The sequence below is a fragment of the Rhinolophus hipposideros genome (assembly GCF_964194185.1).
Source record: "Rhinolophus hipposideros genome assembly, chromosome: 9".
NCBI classification, from domain to species: Eukaryota; Metazoa; Chordata; class Mammalia; order Chiroptera; family Rhinolophidae; genus Rhinolophus; species Rhinolophus hipposideros.
Genome location: NC_138055.1, coordinates 23,548,636 through 23,566,360, shown reverse-complemented (window position 1 = coordinate 23,566,360; position 17,725 = coordinate 23,548,636). Strand labels below are relative to the sequence as shown.

Sequence of the window (17,725 nt, the reverse complement as noted above, 5' to 3'; positions counted from 1 at the left end):
TATCCGCAAGACACAACAGCGCTGCAAGAAGGAGTCCTGGGTTAGGTTCTAGTGTGGACTCTATTGACAACTGTGTGCCCTTGGTCCAAATCCCTTTATCTCTCCATGCCTTGATTTCTCCCATAATAAAGCAGGGAGATCAACCCTTCAACCTATTTCTCATATAAACGCAGTTAAAGTGAACAGCGGTTGAAAGACCATTTGAGAAATAAATAGCTCTAAAAAAAAAAATAAGGAAACAAAAAAAACAGCCCAGGATATTGTCATAATCTTTTATTATGTATCAAATTGTCTTCAACATAACTTACAATCTAATTAAATTTGATAGACTTTTTTTTTTTTTACCTATTTAAAGAAAAAAAATTCTCTATGTACAATATCTTTTGTCTAGAGTTTAGCAAATACAGTACCTTTCATTGCAGGATTTCTGCTTAACTTAATAAGCAAAAACAAATAACCAAAAATTATAAGCCAAAGCAAACCAAATCCCCCAATCTCTCAACTACAATATCAATATTGAATAAGGCATTAAAAAGACAAATATAGAATAATTTTTGTTTAGAAATGCAGAGTGAATACTAAAGTTAGTGGCAAAAAAGAAAAAAACAAACAATAAAAAAAAAAACACCCCAAAACAAAAATAAAACCCCAAGAAAATAACCAACAATCTTCAGGGGTAAACTTTCCTGCTCAGGAGTGCAAGCTGACTCTAGACCATCTCCCGGTTCCTGCGGATAGCACAGCACAGGATCATACTGAAGATCATGCCAAATATCTGGAAGACAGGAAGGAACAGGAGGGTGGCTTTGTGGAGGGGAAGACATGCGTCATTCAGGCCCGGCACAGGGGACCAGGAGAGTGGTGACCACAAGGCCAAATAAGTTAAATGTCAAAGCAGGAGAGACGTAAGCTAGATAATGGGAAAGATCACTGACTGGTGGGATTCTGATAGTCTGCAGCCACTTGCTAATGCAAGCTGCACGAGAAACTTCCCGGGGAACTTGTAGGGGGAGATAAGTAAGCTAGAGCTAAACTGAATGTTCAGATTCCAGCTATTCCAGTAGGCCACACAGGTTAGTACTTTCGCTTCCACCTTTGTGCATTTGTGTGTTTTATATCTATTTTAAAAGGTATTGTTATGTCTTTTACTGAAAGCTGCTCTAAGCCTTTCTTAGATGCAGATGAGAGGTGTAAATAACCACGAAGAAAGGAAGGAATTCTCTCTTTTGGGGGAGTCTTGCAAGGGGCAGAGGAGGGCTGTGTTCCCTACAGGGTTCTCATTACTCCCTCCTGGGGAAAGAGGAGACCCCAGGGAAACTTGTTGACCCTTGCTGGTTTCTGCGGGATGATTAGTAACAGAGTAGGTTATTTGAAGTTTTCAGGCTTTCTTCTGGCTGTGCACCCCTGGCTGCCTTTCAGGCTACAGGGGCAGGTGAAACAATTCCCATCCAGGTAGCTTTCACTGAACTCCTTTCTTGGGGAAAAGAAGAACAGGTGCGTGAGGAAAACATGTTCTGAGGATTACCCCAGGATAACTAACAGGTCTGGGTGATCTATATCCTTGCAGGGTCCTACATCCACGCACGGTCTGTGGACCAGCACCACTGGCGTTACCTCACATTCACCCCTAAACGTTAACGGTTGAGAGAATGGATTCTGGAGACACACTGAGAAGCATCGAATACCAGATGCTTCACTCATGAGCTGAGAGACTTTGATCAGCTTAGTCAACCTTTCTGTCTCTCGATTTCCTATTGTCTAAAATGGGGATGCTAAGTTCCCACCTTATAGGGATGGCGAGAATTCAATCAGTTGATAAATGTGCAGCAGTTAACACAGTGCCTGGCCAGAGCATGCGCTTCATAAATGTGAACTACTCAGGGGACTGTTCCCTCCAATGACCCACGCACTCACCATCACCACGGCAATCCCAATGCCCACAGCGCCGATGATGTGGAATTTGTTGTGGAAGACCTCCTTGATGGCCTCGGGGCAGGGCTGAGGGGGACAAACAGAGACCCTGTCACACACAATCTCTGAGCCCCTGCTCCAGGCATACCTTCTCCCTCCCACAGCACCCACAGCACACCCAGAGCACACCCAGAGCACTGATGGTGTCAGACAAAGGGTGGGGGATAGGAGTGTTCAGGTGTCTTGGCTGGTGGATGGAAAGGAGAACCGAGAGAGATATAGGAGGTGAGTCTCTACAATTTGGGCAAGAAATCAGGGAAGAAAGAGCGGTAAGCTCCTGCTTTGGGTCTGTTTCTTTTCTGGGTTAATTCTTATTATTCTGAAGTTTGGACATGAGCTGTAGCTTACAATCAGGAGCCTTTCACAAGTCTAAAATGCAGGAGTTCAGGACTCAGAGCACACCTTTCCTCGATGGCTTAAGCACAGGGTAAGCTGGGGGAAGCAGAATATGGGGCAGCAGTGGGCCATTCCAGGTGCCAAATCATTGCAGGCTGCTAGAACACTTTGCTGTTTCCCTGGTCTGGCCTTTGTTTTGCTGCCCTTGAGATGAGAGAAGCCCCCAAGCAGAGGAGAAATGAGATGGGCACCCTGGGATTTTCACAGGTAGAAGAGATATTTATGAAGTGCTAGGATACCCATCCTCCTGGAACAAGAGAACAGGTTGCACTTCTACCCTCGTGGGATTTGCTCAGAGTGAGTGGGAGGGGCACAAGATCTTGATTTTAAAGTTTACCTTCACTGAGATGCTTGTGAGTACATCCTTTTGGGGGCAGATGTCTGAGATGAATTGTTCCACTCCCCCAGCCACACCACAGCAGTTCAACTGCAGAGAGAAAGGCAGGGATGGGGATAAGACAAACAAACTAAAACAATGATTGAAATAGAGACGCATGGGGCTGGCATGGTAAGTACCCATGTGTACACATGTTCTGAAGACAGGTCAAAAGAAGTCTTTGTAAAGACAACATACCGCATAGTGGATGGCTTTCAGTGTTTCCCGCTGGGGCTCATCCTTGGATTTCAGCTTGAAGTAGGTGTCCTTGTAAAATTCCTGGAGTTCGTTAATCACCTAAAATGGACAGATGAGAGAGTAGCAGAATAAATGAACACACGTTTTCATGAATAAATGTCACCTGTTCCATCTTCTTCTCGCTCAGCCAACAGATTCCCGTGCTGGGAAAACGTTCCTTAGCAAACTGCCTCTCTCCCTCCCCTTCCTCCCACATCCTCTAGGAACCTGCTCCTGCCATTTTTCCTTCTCTTGTACACATGGTCGGTCCCTTTAGCCCCACTTGGCTCCTTTCCTTCTATCTATGAACAAAATGGAATCTCCTCAATCCAAAGAAGAAGAAGAAGAAGAAAAAACAAACAACAACAACAACAACCAAAAACCCAACTCCTGATCTGGCTAGTTCCTCAGGCTTCCATCTTTTTTTTCTTCTTAGAGACTTTGTAACTTTTGGCAAATTAACTAAACCTCTTTTCACATCCCTTTCTGCAAATTTAAAACAGAAATTATGTTTGTCCCTACCTCAAAGGTTACTGTGAGAATTTCAATGTGACATTGATGTTAAGGCCTCAGCACAACGTTTGGTCCAGAGTAAATCTGGAATAAGTATTAGCTATTATATTATAATATAAAGGATATATTATCATCCTCTTGCAACTGGGTACGTCCCAGTTTAATGGATGTCTGTCTCTTCGTTCTCCTATCCTCACAACATCAATTAACTGATCAACAGCCAGCATTTCTTCTTCAGCTTTCATAATTATCCCTTCCTATTTCCATGGCCGCAGCTTCTATCATATGAACAATTAAATCGTCCCCCACCCCTCTAGTGTCTCTCTTCTTTCCACTTTCCTGCTAAACATGACAAGACAGCCTTCCTAAAATATTGTTCTGACACGGCCCATGCTGGCCCATAACTCTTTAGTGGTTCTCCATGGGAGCCCAAGCTCAGCTATGCTCACACCCTTTCTTTGTCAGGGAGTACCCTGTTCTCCCACCAACTTTCCTCTTAAAGTCTTATCTCTCATTCAAGATTTAGGTCAATATCCCCTTCTTCATGAAGCCAGAAAGATTCCTCTTCTCCACCCCACCCTTTCAAATCCCATAGGACTTTTGGATATAAGTGACTTCTGTGACACCTATCGAATGCATGTCTTTCTGCCACACTAGATGGCAAAGGTCCTTAAAGTGGGGACCACAGCTCGTGCATCTCCAGACCCTGCAGAGCAGGTGGCTCATGGTGGCACACATTTATAGACTAGGTGAAGGAGCAAGGAGGTCCAGGCCACAGAAAGCCGTGTTTTCCTCAGCTGTCTTCCCAGAGGCGTTGGGGGAAGGGCTGCTGAGGTGTAAGACACACACAGACGCAATGACTATTTCCTGAACATCTACTATGTACCAGCACTTTTCAAAGAGGTGGAAGCAGTTGTTGGCACATTACCCACACAAGGTAGTAGAAACGCTCACATGTTCTGCCCTGGGGGAGCTCATGTTCTGAGGGTCATGTGGGAATGTGGGGAAATAAGAGGCACACTGGAAGCTGACCGAAGTGGCCAGCCAGGACACCCTTCCACCCTCATCAGCCTCATCCCCAAACTCCCAAACCCACATCACTTCAGGTCCCAAGAGATCTTACAGGAAAAACCTACCTCATTTTTGTGGGAATATCCCCAGATGGCCGCAGCTATTTCAAGGGCAAATATCACCAGGAGGAAGACAAAGAACTAGAAGGCAAAAAGAGGATGGGATGAGGGACAATCTTAGCCAACCAGAAAAATCAAAGGGTATTCTGGAGAACAAGGAAAAAGGACAAGTCTCTGGGGATTGGACACCTTGGGTCACTGATGAATAACCTAGAAGGTGCAGGGAAAAAGTTTACAGAACTGCGAGAGTTAAGCCTAGGTGAGGAGTGAAAGCTGTAGTAGGGAAAAGTTCCCATTCAGGAGGAAAGAAATGGGCACAGCTGACCCCAGAATTGGTGTTAATTAGGAGTCAGTCAGTGATAAAATATTATACCATTGCTCATTCACAAAAACCACAGAGATTTGAGGAAATAAAGCGAATACATTCTGGAATTTGAGGAAAATTTGAACAAATTATGAAATAAGAGAAGGCAAAGGTACCTGTGGATTCAGGGAAAAAAAGCAAACGTGGTCCTCGAAAAAAGGAAAAACAAAGTCCTGGCATTTAGTCACCTAAGATAAGACAAAGAGGCTCCAGAGAGGAAGAAGAAGAAGGCATCACTATAGGGGAAGAGGACAAGATGGCTGCCTGATAGGACACTGGGGCAGGGCCCAGCCTGGGGAGGCTGAGGCCAGCTCTTGCCCTTGGGGTACCCTCTTCACCCCATCTGTTCTATGAGATCTTGGGGGCAGGGAGCCTCGGAGTCAGAGTGGCTGTAGTGACCCAGAAGGGATACTCACCAATCCCAGCATGCACTGCGACTCTTGCACAGCCCCACAGCAGCCTAGGAAACCCACCAGCATCATGAGAGCACCGGCACCAATCAGAATATAAACTCCTGAGGGGAGAGGACAGAGGACAAGTCACGGAGACTTTAGTGTGGAGGCCCAGATATTGCCTGCAATTCCTTTCTCCATTTACATGACTCTGTGCTGCACCCCATCCTATTGCCCCTATCTCAAGGAAGAAGTGCCCTATCCTTAAAAAACAGCCCCCTCTACCTCTGCTCTTAAATCTCCTTTCTACCAAGTCCTCACTCCTACCTTACCCTCAGCCTTCCTATAAGACGCCCATTACCCCTTCACCAGGACAAAGAACATCCTTGGGAACCCTCAAATTCTAATCATGACAAACTGGTCCAATCTATCTGTCAGTTGTTTCCAGCTAGATGAATCTACTCATGCAAATTAAAACAGACCCTCCAAACTCGGGCTAACTTTCTGGGGGATCTGACGAGCTTCCTGCTGGCCTCTCCCTGACAGAAGAGGCTGTCAGAGCAAGCTTTCAGCAGGAAGGGGCCAGCTCTGCCTGTCTGCCTGTTTCCCAGAAGGGATGCCTCCTGCCCTGATGCAGATTGAAGGGAGTCAAGAGCAGTTAGGAAGGTACAGGCAGCTCACTCTAGTGCAAAGAAGACAGACTTGGTGTCAGGCGACCTTGATTTGGTCCCAACTCTGCTATTAACTGCTGTGTGATCCTGGGTAAAACACTTTCTCTCTCTTGGCCTCACTTTCCTTATCAGTAAAATGAGAGGTTAGTTGCTAGAAAATTTCAAAAGACCTCTTATCACAACTAAAGAGATCTTACAGTTGCCAATTCGGTTACTCCAGGTTAAGGGTGAAAAGGATTCTCACTGCTAAAGGGACGGTGAGTGACAGTTTATAAGCCCTCAATTTTAGTGACTGATGGAGAGGGGCCAGTGAGAAGGGCCTTGACTTCTACACCTCCTGTCTATGCCGACCACAACGCACATTCCTGGGATAGGGGATGCAGTGGAGCAGCCTTGGCCCTCTTCACTCTACAACCCCCAGGGAATGCCCCGAGGGGCCCATCTTGCAGTTATACTCTGGAGAAGCCACAGCTGTCCTGCAGGGACACCCGTTACCCGGCTCCCCTGACATGTAGGCCCCATGAGGAAACTGGCAGAAGTCCCGAGCCTCCCTGCCTTACGGGCATGCTCTGTCCACCCTCAGGGAGGCCGCTGCCACATGCCGAGAGCGCCAGTTCTGAAACCCAGAATGCCTGGGTTTTAAAGCCAGCCCTGTGACCCTGGGAGAGCCACTTAAATCTCTCTGTGCAATCCTTTTGTATCTTCAAAATGGGGAGGGTAACACTGTCTACCACGGGACTGTGAGGATTAAGTGACATGTAATCCAAACGTGCGTTAACAAATGCTAGCTGCTAATCCTACGAGTACAAAGGATGGGGGACAATTATTAATCACGGCGGTGAATTTTTATAAACTTGCTGATCCCTCCCTGCTGACTGGGACCAAGTGACTTCCTTGAAATAGGGGCTGAAAGTGAGAGAAAGTGTCCGTGACGTTTCCACACAATACACAACAGGATACTGCAGTGAGAACCCCCGGCAGGTGTCACAGTGACTTCACTGACTCACATCTGTACCCCCAGTATGGGCCGAGGCTTTGCAGGCAACAAAGTGTAGTCTGCCTGCAGCTGAGGCTCATGGGCAGCACCGAGCAGAGCGCACACAAGGGAGCGTTTGTGCCTCTCCCTTTCCCCCCACATCTGTCGTGATGTCAAGTCACGTGGGTTTACTGGCAAACCCTCATGTTGTATGAATATGGGTATTGTTCCCGTGCACGCCTGGCCCAGACTGGGCAAGGGGACAAATGCAGTTTGTCCTCCAGTCAAGTCCCATCCTCCCAGCAGTCCAATACTGTGGGGCCACAGGCTGGACCTAGAGAGGCAGTGCAGCCTCATGCCCGGGCCCTGATATGTGCACACCAGCGAGCTAAGGCAGTGATACAGCCCCAGTTTCTCTCCATCTTACATGGACAAAGATGAGTCACTTCTTTGAGCTTCATAGCAGGGGCTGAATAAATAGGGTTATTAAGAGATCAAAGGGATTTACAAGCATATGAAATCGAGTCGAGTAGGAATGAACAGACAGATATGTTTGCTAGAAGTCCAGATCTCATTTCATAAGCCCAGAGACACTGGCCAAAGTCGGTGAGTTGGGTTAGCAGCAACAGGGAGCAATGACAGGAAAAAGCATTTCCCATAGGGTGGGGGTGTGGGGAGAGGGAAGCGGAGGAGAGAGACAGAGAGAGAACTCCAAGTAGCCTTGGCTAATATTAAATATTCATTCTTGGGCCCAACAGATGAAGACTTCAGGACAAAGGGTCTTGTTGGTTTTAAATCTTGCCTGGGCAGCTGCAGATCTGGGGTGTTTCGGCTTTACCCTCTCCAGTTCCCTGGCAGCTGTTTATGGGGATTTTAGCAGCAGGTATAGGGTGGCTCATGTGTAAGCAGCAGTCCCGCCCCCGTCCCGGAAGCCATGGGACCATTGCAGGGCTTGGGCTGCTTCCTAAAAGGGCCACCCAGGGCTTCCCCTTGCAAAGCTCTTCCTAGCCTCCACCCTGAGCTGTCAGCAAAGGCTGGTCATGATAGATGACAAAGCGTTCCCCTTTATAAAACAACTGGATGTTGCCTTTCTGTCTGACTCACGGAAAAAATTATTCGTTACAGAGCCTTCTCTAGGCTTACTGTATTAATTTGCTTAAGGGCTGTTTATTCTGCTGTTTTTTCAGGCTGAAAAAACAGGCCTAGTCAGTCACACACAAAAAAAGCCCTCGGTATAGCAGTGGCAGATGCCAGGGTGTGCTTTACACCAGAAGTGGGGCATTCTTATTCACCGGTTTGTCAGGGCTCTTGGCTTCGGCTGGGGAGAGGACACATCAGCCTCCTGTCACCACCACAACCCCATCTTGCAAACAGCACTTACCATACCTGTTTGTGGGCAGAACAAAATCTGGCAGAGCTTCTGGGCTATACTTGCTAAACAATTTATTCTTTCCTGTTAACTCAGTCAGGGTTCCCAGGAACACTAACTGTTCCCAATAGTTGTCTCACTGTCCCTTGATGGCTGTTCTCATTAATGAGCACCACAGTGAACCCCATTTGCCAAACAGAGTTCTCTGCCTCAGAGAGGTGTGAGTCTGTATGCTCTGCCGCTTTGGGGATGGGGCAGACGAGGCAGTGTGACAAAACAAGCTGGCCCAGGCCCCAAACTGGAACAGGGAAACCAGCTCCCTTTGGGCAATGCTGTGTCCTGGAACGCATCAGTACCATGTCACAAAAGGGGAATGGTTCTCAGGAGGGTAGATGACCCCGGCCTCTGGTTGGAGCCCCCCCCAGATGCCCTCACTCCGTGGCTGTGGTTCTGGGAGGACACCAAGGAATAAAGGGCTGCTGGCCTCAGACCAAGAAAATGAAGTTCCCCAACATGTTTGCAGCCTGGGATTATAGATGCTGCTGACGGGCTGAATCTCCCAGGGCCTGAACTGCAGAGAAGGCCCATATAAGGCTGTCTGTCAGCTGTCAGGGATTCATGCTGGACTGTTTTGAATGTTGGAAAGTTTCTTTTTCACTTGCTTCTCTGTCTGATTATGCATTCTTTCTCTACTTTCAAAGCTGTGGTCCCACTAGAGAAAAGACACCCTGGGTCCTTCAGGTTTCCTGATGGGTCAGCTGTGGGTTGTCTTACAATTGGTTAGTACTCTTGTGCAAGGGATGGTCATTCTCTGATGTCAGGAATAGAGCAGGGATAGAGCTGGCACCAAGGCTGGTGTCACAGACTGAGGGGGAAGGGGACACAGAATATAGCTTCCTTGGCACTTTGCCTATGGATGACAATCAGTTTCCCAAAGCACTCAATGAAGTGCAGGGCCCAGCCAGACCCAGGCCCACTCAGGTGACTGGTGTTCCAGTGTCACTTGCATCACCTTCTGTTCCCTGGGCTTCTACAAGCAAAGTCTTCAAAGCTGAGCCCTTTCCCAGCAGGGGGTCGAGCTGCAAAGGGTGCATTTCCTCTGTTTGAGCTAAGGGGGCAGTGGCCACTGGCCCCCAACTACAGATTGCTGTGTCTCTTTGGGATTGTGCCTTTAAATCCCCATCCTTGTCACTTCAGGTCAGACCACTGGCCATCAGGGGTCCCTGCAATGACTTGGGGGCCCTGAATCCTCCTGAGATTCCCAGAAGTAGGCCCTGGCTCCCAGAACTGTGTGTTCACCATGCTCCTGCCACTCTGCATGACTTTCCCAACTAGCTTCTGATGGCTGGGGCCAGCGGTTCTTGGGGCTTGTCTGTCCTGACTACAATTTAGGTGAAGTTAAAGGCCAAAAGAGCCTCCACACCACTGCCACCTGTGGGGAATGTCCAGTCAGTGGAGATATTTTCTATTCCTGCATGAAGAGTCCTACACATAATTTAGCACAGGTAACATAAGCAGCAGCGTTCACAGGTCTGGGTTCAAATCCTAGCCCTGCCTCTTGAGGGGTATGTGGTTGGGCAGGTTATTTAAACTTTCTAGGTCTAGGTTTCTTCAGTGATGAGATGGGAATCATTCCATGTACCTTAAAGAGTTACCAGGAATACATTATATAACGTGTGAGACAGTGAATGACACACAAAGAAAGGGTTCAAAAATGTGTCTTCCTCCCAATTCTATCCACTCACCAGTGAGATCCTTACCTCCCACATCTAAAAATATATAGAATTAGCCAGAGTCCTAGATAATAAAAGTTGGTGGGAGTGGCCAGAGCATGGAGCCAGGCCCCTTGCAGAGAACAATGGGAGACACATGTAGCAGGAGGTATATGCCAGGGGCTTGCCTTGGGTCCTGCCTAAAATGGGTGCCAACTAGTCCCACATTCCTTCGGGCAGATCTGCTCTCCCTGAAGAGGGTTCCTTCCCCCTCCCCTGGTGTGACATGACATGATATGACACCTCATGACGCAGAGGGCTCATGGTCTCCCCTCAGCACCCGCCTCCACTGCTCCAGCTCCACAGGATAGCATTCCAGCCCTGCCACAGACTCACACATAAAAAACGCTGTTGCTAAAACAAGTCAGGGCGCTATGGAGACTTGATCCCTAAAAACTATGTGCAGCTTTTTTTTTTTTTTTTTAAATATACATGTGCTTTTCTTTCCCTCACTTTCTTTCTCACAATAGGGAGGCACACCCTAAAAAAACCCCAACTAACTGACAACAACAAAAATTAATAAAAGCAGGGAAACTATGCACAGAGCCAGGGTGTCATGTAACCAAGCAGGCTATGCCAGTCTGCACGGCTGGCCTCTGGCGGGTGGAAACGGGGTCAGCATGTCAGCAGCCACCGTGCTTTTCCTGAAGGCCTGGGTGATAAGTCCCTTTGGACTGTTCCCATCTTGTTTTAAAAATAACTTCTTTGGTGGGCGGGAAGGAAGTGACCAAACTTATACTTTGAGCCTGATGACATGATAGCACCATCCTAAAAATACTAGGGGGCTGCTGTTGCTTCTCACAAATGAAATGTTTCCTGTCTCCAAACCAGCCGGGAAGGAGAGCCACAGATTCTGTACTTTAACTCAGAAACCGGGGAGTGGGGTTTAACAGGCCTCAGTGCTGCTACCTCCTTTTAGAGAGGTGCTTACGTGATGACACAGCGGTGAAAAGTGACAGTGAGGCTAGAAAAAAATGCCAGGGAGCCTCTGTGTACAAAGAAACCTGCTAAGTCAAGTCAGGCTTAAATTGGACACCTTCGCCCTAAAGCAAAACACTTTGGAAAGCAAACATATAAAAATGGAACGACCATGGCAAAGTTTCTTAAATTAAGGCGATGATTAAACCTAAGAAGAGAAGAAATGAAGAGAGAGGACCAAGGAGGAGAGCCGAGGTCCTTAAATTCTCGAGGGGCAGCAACTTTGTCAAGGCCAACTTCACGTCAGAGAATGGTCAAAATGCCAGACTCAAGTCGGCATGAGAAAAGAAACCACATCAGTCAAATGCAAATGCATGGGCAGAGCTACACAAAAGCAAAGCTCAAAAGAGCCATGACTGGCCACTGTGGCCAGAGCAACAGTCTTTCCCAAGGCAGAGGTCCTGGGTCAACACAGAATCTCCACAGTTGGAAGAAGTACCACGTCTCCCCCACCCTCACCTGTGTAAAAGCTGGAATGATTGTTTTCTTGCTCGAAGATGCTCTTGGTCTGAGAGTCGAATCGGAGCCATAGTCCAATGGCAAGGACTGCAATTCCGGCAAGCTGCAAGCAATACAGAAGGCTGGCGTTAATTAATCCCGGCTGCCAGGGAGAGCACGGTCCCTGAGTGCCAAAGGCAAGACCACCCTCGGTCTCTGCTTCTCACCATGAACCTGGAATTGCAGCAGCTAGTGTAGGGGTGGGGATGGGGGAATCAATCCATTTGCTAAAAATATCAGCAATCTGGAAATAAACACTTACCTACTAGCAGTACAGCAGTAGAATGGATATTTTATGGACAATGGAATACTATACAGCAGTTAAAATGAACAGACTACAGCAATGTGCAACACTATGAGTGCATCTCATGGTGCTAAACAAAAGAAGCACAAGCAGGATTCTGTGTAGTTAAATATTACCTTTAAGGGGTGTATAGAAAAGACAAAGGGATAAAAAGGAAGTGATTATCATAAAGTCAAGGGAGTGGTGAGCTGCAGCTGGTGGGAGGGATTTCTGACTAAGGAAAGAGCACAGGGTGGGGCAGGGTCTAGGGCACTGGCCATATCCTAGCTTTTGACTTGGGTGGTAGTGACACGGAGATTCACCTCATAGTTATTCTTTAAACTGCTCATGTTTTAGGCACTACTCTGTGTACATACCATACAATAAGAGAAACAAAAACGTTGATCGAGGAACATTCCCAGGCACCAATGAGGGCAGCTGTGAGTCATCAGACCATACTGCTTAGTGAATGGCGTTTCTCCCCTATGTTGTCCATATTTGGTCCTTTCCCTTTTCACACAAGGAAACCTTACAAGCTGACCTGTCCAATTCCAGGTTTTAGGCACATGCGTCCTTACAAGTGACCCTTATAAACATCAGACAAGAAGCCTCCATGTCATCTTCCAATCTTATGAAAATCCCATTTCAAAAGGTGGGCAGGTTGAAATACTGGACCCTAAAGGGCAGACTTTTCCAGTAAGGAGCCGAACTGAGGTGCCAAATCCTGGCCTGGCACTGTTGAACTAGATGCCTGCAGAGGTGGCCTCCCGCCAAGCCCTCCCCAACAGCAGCGCAGCTGAGCTCGCCTCTCACACTCGTACCAGGGCTTGCTGGGGAGTGACTCAGGCTGCAGTGCAGTGGCCAGCTGGACACATAAGGAAGGGGGGGCTCCAGGCCAACGCCCAGGCGCCAGGTTTCACTGGCCCATGTTCCATGCAGCCTATATCAGAGCCCTGCTCTTCAGGAAGCTTGGTTATTTGCCCCGGAGCTGGGACAGCCCGTGTGTGGACAGGCCTCTCTTTCCTTCCTTCTTTGCTCCTCTCCTTTTCCCCATGACTTGGTAGTGGGTTTGGATGTGTTGGGTGTAAGGGAGGTGGCAACAGTGGAAAGGGTGACCCAAGACCTCAGCCTGCAGTAGAGTCAAACCCTTGCCTACACCCGCAGTGGTGTATGCTGCCCTGGCTGTGTTTCCACAGTGAGGGGCTGGAATTCCTGGCTTAGAGTTCCACTGCTTCAGTTTTCCCACCTGTAAAACAGGAATGGGGAGATGTGGCCCTTCCTTGCCTTGTAAGTATGGTGAAAAACAAAGGCGGTTATATATTAGAAGTACTAGAAGTATTAGAAGTTATCGTGAGAATAACTTTATTAGCATGCCTATCACCAGTACTGCGCTCCTTCCCCCTTGGACAGTCACTCAACATCTTCCCAAACCTCTCAGTCCGCATCCCAGGGAACGAAAGACCAAACATCAGTAAGAATAGCACAATGCCACAGGCTCCATGGCTGGACCATGTGGAAAAGAACAACTCATGGATGGCAGGCTTGAAGGAGCAGAAATCTTAGAGTTAAAACAAAACAGAGCTTTGGGTTCAAGCAAATGTGGCAGGTTTTCCTTCTCATTAACAAAAGACATGCAGCTGAGTGAGGGTCTTCTGGCCTAACCCAAAGATAGCTGACATGGCTCGTGAGTCTCTCTCCCTTCTCCAGCCTGGACACTCTGTTTCAGACTGGGTTCTTTTGACCTAGGAGCACTGCTGTTAGAGCAGGGGCATAGTGGGGCCCAGCTGGGACATCCCCATGTACTGGGTATTAGACAAGCACATGCTAAGTACTAAGTGGGTCCTGACTCCATGGTGGGCAGGCTCGGCTTAGCTCCCCCGCGGTCTGGGAGAGTTAAAAGAAAGTGATGCTTTTCTGCTCTCCCCACCCCAGTACATGGCAACTGTGGGGACAGAGCCAGGAGAGCAGTTTCCAGGCTCTCGGCGTCACATGGAAAGGTGCTGGCTCTGGTAGTAGATGCCCATCAGCTGTGACTAGTTGGTCGTCAGCTGTAACCAGTTAGCCATTAGCCACTGATATAACTGCCGTGGCTACGTTGGTGGGTTGGTTGTTGGTTGGTTGGCAGAGAAGTGGATGGTGGATTGTGGATCTTGTGGCTCCTGCTTCCTGTCTCCAACCCAGCCTCCAGCGAGAATATAGTGGTATGACTCCCCTATCTGTGGCTCCATGGGTGTTCCGTTTTGGCCTTACCATGTCCTGCGTTCTTACATGGGGAGCGGGACCAGAGACCCTGCGTGACACCCTGCGTGACAGCAACTCACTCAGACCTCTGGAAAATGGAAGACTGAGGCTGCTGGCCTCCTTGTGGACATGAAAGCATCAACCCGAGAACCCTGTAGACTAGCGCTTCCTATACTAGTTCCTATACTAGTTCTAAGTTTTGGTTAGCACTTAGCCACAAACTTTTTCCTCTCACCCTATCTCGGTGGTGCTGCTGCGGAGGGGACCTGGGACCTGAGAGCGGCAGTGTCCCTTATTGTCCTTTCTGCTCTAGGCTTGTGCTTATCAAAGAATTATGAAGTCATCCTACTCTCCCTGCTGATAAAGTTACTCACCCACCCCCTCCTCTGCTAGGAAAATTCTTAAACAAGTCACCATGAAAAGAATAAAAACAATCCCATCCAAAAGAACTAAGCTACACAAGATGATGGAAGGCTACATTGTACACAGAAGCTTTTCACGGACAGGAGCAGAGTCTCTTTGGGACTGACGCCATGCTTGGACGACAGATCTCCCCAATAAGACCTGCAACGGTAAAGCCTCTTCCATTTTATAATTTCAAGGATTCTGAGCCAATTTGCAAAAGTCCAGTCATTTATCTGGTCTACATGGACAGGGAGCAAGGACATTGTTCTGGAGAACTGGAACCAGGAGGGGAAAGACTTCCGGCCTTAGCCTGGCCAAGGACAAGGTCAGATATAGGAATTGAGGGTCCCACATGTTTGGACCCCACCCTGAAACTCACATCATGCTGATTGGTTTCAGCCAGAAACTTGACTGAATTGAGAAGGAAAAGCAGCTGGCTCTGGATAAATGGAAAAAGCAGTAATAGATCTCAGTCTCATACCTGAAACCTCACCATAGAGAGGGGTACAGAGGTCAGGGCCCGGACTGGGAGCACTTGGTTCAGCAAAATCACAGAGCGATGAGCCCTTCTTTTTTGATTGGATTATTAATTGGCTTGAGGAAATGTTGTGTAAGCCATTAGCTGCCCCATTTTCTGTAATGCTATTGGAGAGATTGCTTCAGTTGGCGGGGCCATGATGGCTTGGGGAATCACAGGGCCGTGAGACACATCACCATGTCTCACGGTTTCACCGTGAGACACATACTAGGTAATTGGTGCCACCTAGTAATAGCTTCCACTGTCTGTACAGGCAGCAGTACCTAAGGGGTTCAGAGCATTTCCCAGGAGAACTTACTTTTTGGGGTGCACAGACGGGCTCCCCAACCCCCACCTGGCTCTCGCCCCCAGCTATTTCAATACTAGGAGAAACCAAACAGGAAGGGACTAGCAAGAACCAAAGAGAGCTTTGACCTTTAAAAAAGGGCGTACAGTCAATGATTAAGGGACTCCATAAAATAAGAAAGTAGAGTCTGGGAGGCCAAGAAGTTGATGGTTTCCTGCAACGTTAAGAACTGATATATGGCAGGAGTGTTGCCACACAATTGTCATGGCTGCTGCCTCACTCTTGCCCATCAACGTAAGATCGGAGCAGGTCTGACGTGGATGTTCAGTTAGACAACTTCCTGCTCACAGAGCCCGCAAAAGCGGGCAGCTACCTGCCCAAGATCACCAACTGGTCTGGTGCCTCTGCCAGGCCCCGGCCCTGCCCACAGCCTGCCTGGTTACCTCTCTTTTCTAATTGCAACTAAAAGGAAACATTTTGGGAGCTTCCACTGTCTGTACAGGCAGCAGTACCTAAGGGGTTCAGAGAAAAGCTCCTTTGCCTTTGGGCCGGAAATGGTCTCATACATTTGATAGCATAAGGGGCAAAAGGATAGTTTTGTTCCCCCCATTGTTTTATTGGAAATTTCTTCATTTTTCTCCCCAGAAGATAGGCCATGAGAAAAACACTGAGGACATTCAATTGAGGACATTCTACAAAATGCTTGACCAGAACCTCTCAAAATGGTCAAGGCCAGGAAAAACAAGGCTAAAATTCTCAAGTTTCAGACTAGGTTATTTCCGACAGTTCAAGAAACTGTCATAGACCAGAGGAGATGAAGGAGACATGAAAACTGACGTGTGGTGTCATGGATGGGATCCTGGGACAGAAAAGAAGACATGACCGGAAAAACCAGTGAAATCCAAATTAAGTCTGGTTTAGTCAATAGTAATGTCCCAATGTTGGTTTCTTAGTTGTGACAAATGTACCCGGGAATGTAAGAGGTTAGCAACTGGGGAAACTGGTGGGTCTATCAGGGAATTCTATACTATCTTTGCAACTTTTCTGTAGATCTAACACTATTCTAAAACTAAAAGTGTATATATCTACGTAAAGAAGATGGGGCCTCTCTTTCAAAGCTTCGTCTCCTTCAAGAACCTGCTCCATTAATCCACCCCTTCCTGTCTCTGTACTCTGTCTCTGCCACTGTTTCATCCTTTGCCAACACACATCGGCAGGGCTGTCTATCCTAAACAAACAAACACAAAAAAAACCGAAAACAAACCCTCTCTTCCTTCAGCCTAACTCTAAAAGGATGCAGACAGCTTAGGTTGGTCACCAACTTTTAAGACTTCTGATCTGTCTTACATGTTTTGATCTCGCAGCACCATGATAGCATTGAACCCTGCCTCCTCCATAGATGGAATCACTCAAAGTTTCCCAAATAAGTCTTGTGCATTCCCCCCTTCCTGGAATGCCATCATAGCTACCTAGGCCTGCTACTGCCCCACCAAGATTTCCTTGCTCTCCTCCCACGCAAATGCAGTCCTGAGGGCTTCACATTTGTTCTTCTCACCAGCATCCTCGCACCCTCCCTTCTTCTCATGCATGTGCTTGTCTCAGGTGTCACTAGAGTCTACACTCCTTGAGGGCAGGGTCCTGCCCCATCCACATTTTGGACAAAACAGTCATCAGCATATAATTATTCCACAAGTGAATGATTACTTCAATGAAAGAATCTTTGAAACCCACCAGAGTTTCCTCTCCTGATTCTCTTCCCTCAGACAAGCCTCCTTTCCCATCTGGCTTTTCATCCAGATCCATCTTCTAATATCTCACAACAAAAGTGGCAAACTACCAAGAACAATTGCTTGCCCAGAGAAAATACTGAGAAAGCCCCACAAGGGTACGTGATGAATGTCACAATGAGATGTAGGGGCACGTCCACACAAAGACTTTTGAAAATGAGAGTTTATAAAAAGTTCATGCACTGCTGTCCTCACCCGCCAAAGGAGTCCAGTTAGACACTCTGATTTTTGGCGAGCACACAGGTAATCCTGTCACCTGGGGCTTATGCTAGCTTCAGGAGACATGAAAACCCAGCACTGCCCCAAGCTCAGGCTCAGTTTCCTGCTTATCGCCTCTCTCACCACTAAAAGCACAATGTACTAAAGGCACCCACGCAGAGCTCGGGACTTCAGTGAGTCATACCACAGTCTTGCTACAGGGACAGCTCAAAAATCACTCACTGAAACACACCTGGAGTTAAAGGAAACATCTCCATTCCAAAGGAGGATTGAAAAAAAAATCAAAGAGTAATGCCGCTTAGAAGCACCTCGGCTGCTCTGGA

At 47.7% G+C, this 17,725-nt stretch overlaps 1 protein-coding gene across 6 annotated transcripts in view; it reads right to left on the bottom strand.

Moving 5' to 3' along the window:
- Positions 1-258: 258 nt before the first annotated feature.
- The window catches only part of CD9 (CD9 molecule), a 33,186-nt gene continuing 15,719 nt past the window's right edge, over positions 259-17,725 (bottom strand). For 5 of the 6 annotated variants that reach the window (XM_081059664.1, XM_081059661.1, XM_081059665.1 and 2 more), the window contains 7 exons: positions 11,605-11,707; positions 5,404-5,501; positions 4,630-4,704; positions 2,942-3,040; positions 2,705-2,794; positions 1,915-1,998; positions 259-775 (listed from right to left, as the gene is read on the bottom strand). In XM_081059664.1, coding sequence (XP_080915790.1) covers positions 710-775; positions 1,915-1,998; positions 2,705-2,794; positions 2,942-3,040; positions 4,630-4,704; positions 5,404-5,501; positions 11,605-11,707 — 615 coding nt within the window. In that variant the 3' untranslated portion in view covers positions 259-709. Of the gene's footprint in view, positions 776-1,914; positions 1,999-2,704; positions 2,795-2,941; positions 3,041-4,629; positions 4,705-5,103; positions 5,176-5,403; positions 5,502-11,604; positions 11,708-17,725 lie in introns of all 6 variants that reach the window. The other variant, XM_081059666.1, reaches the window with a different exon arrangement.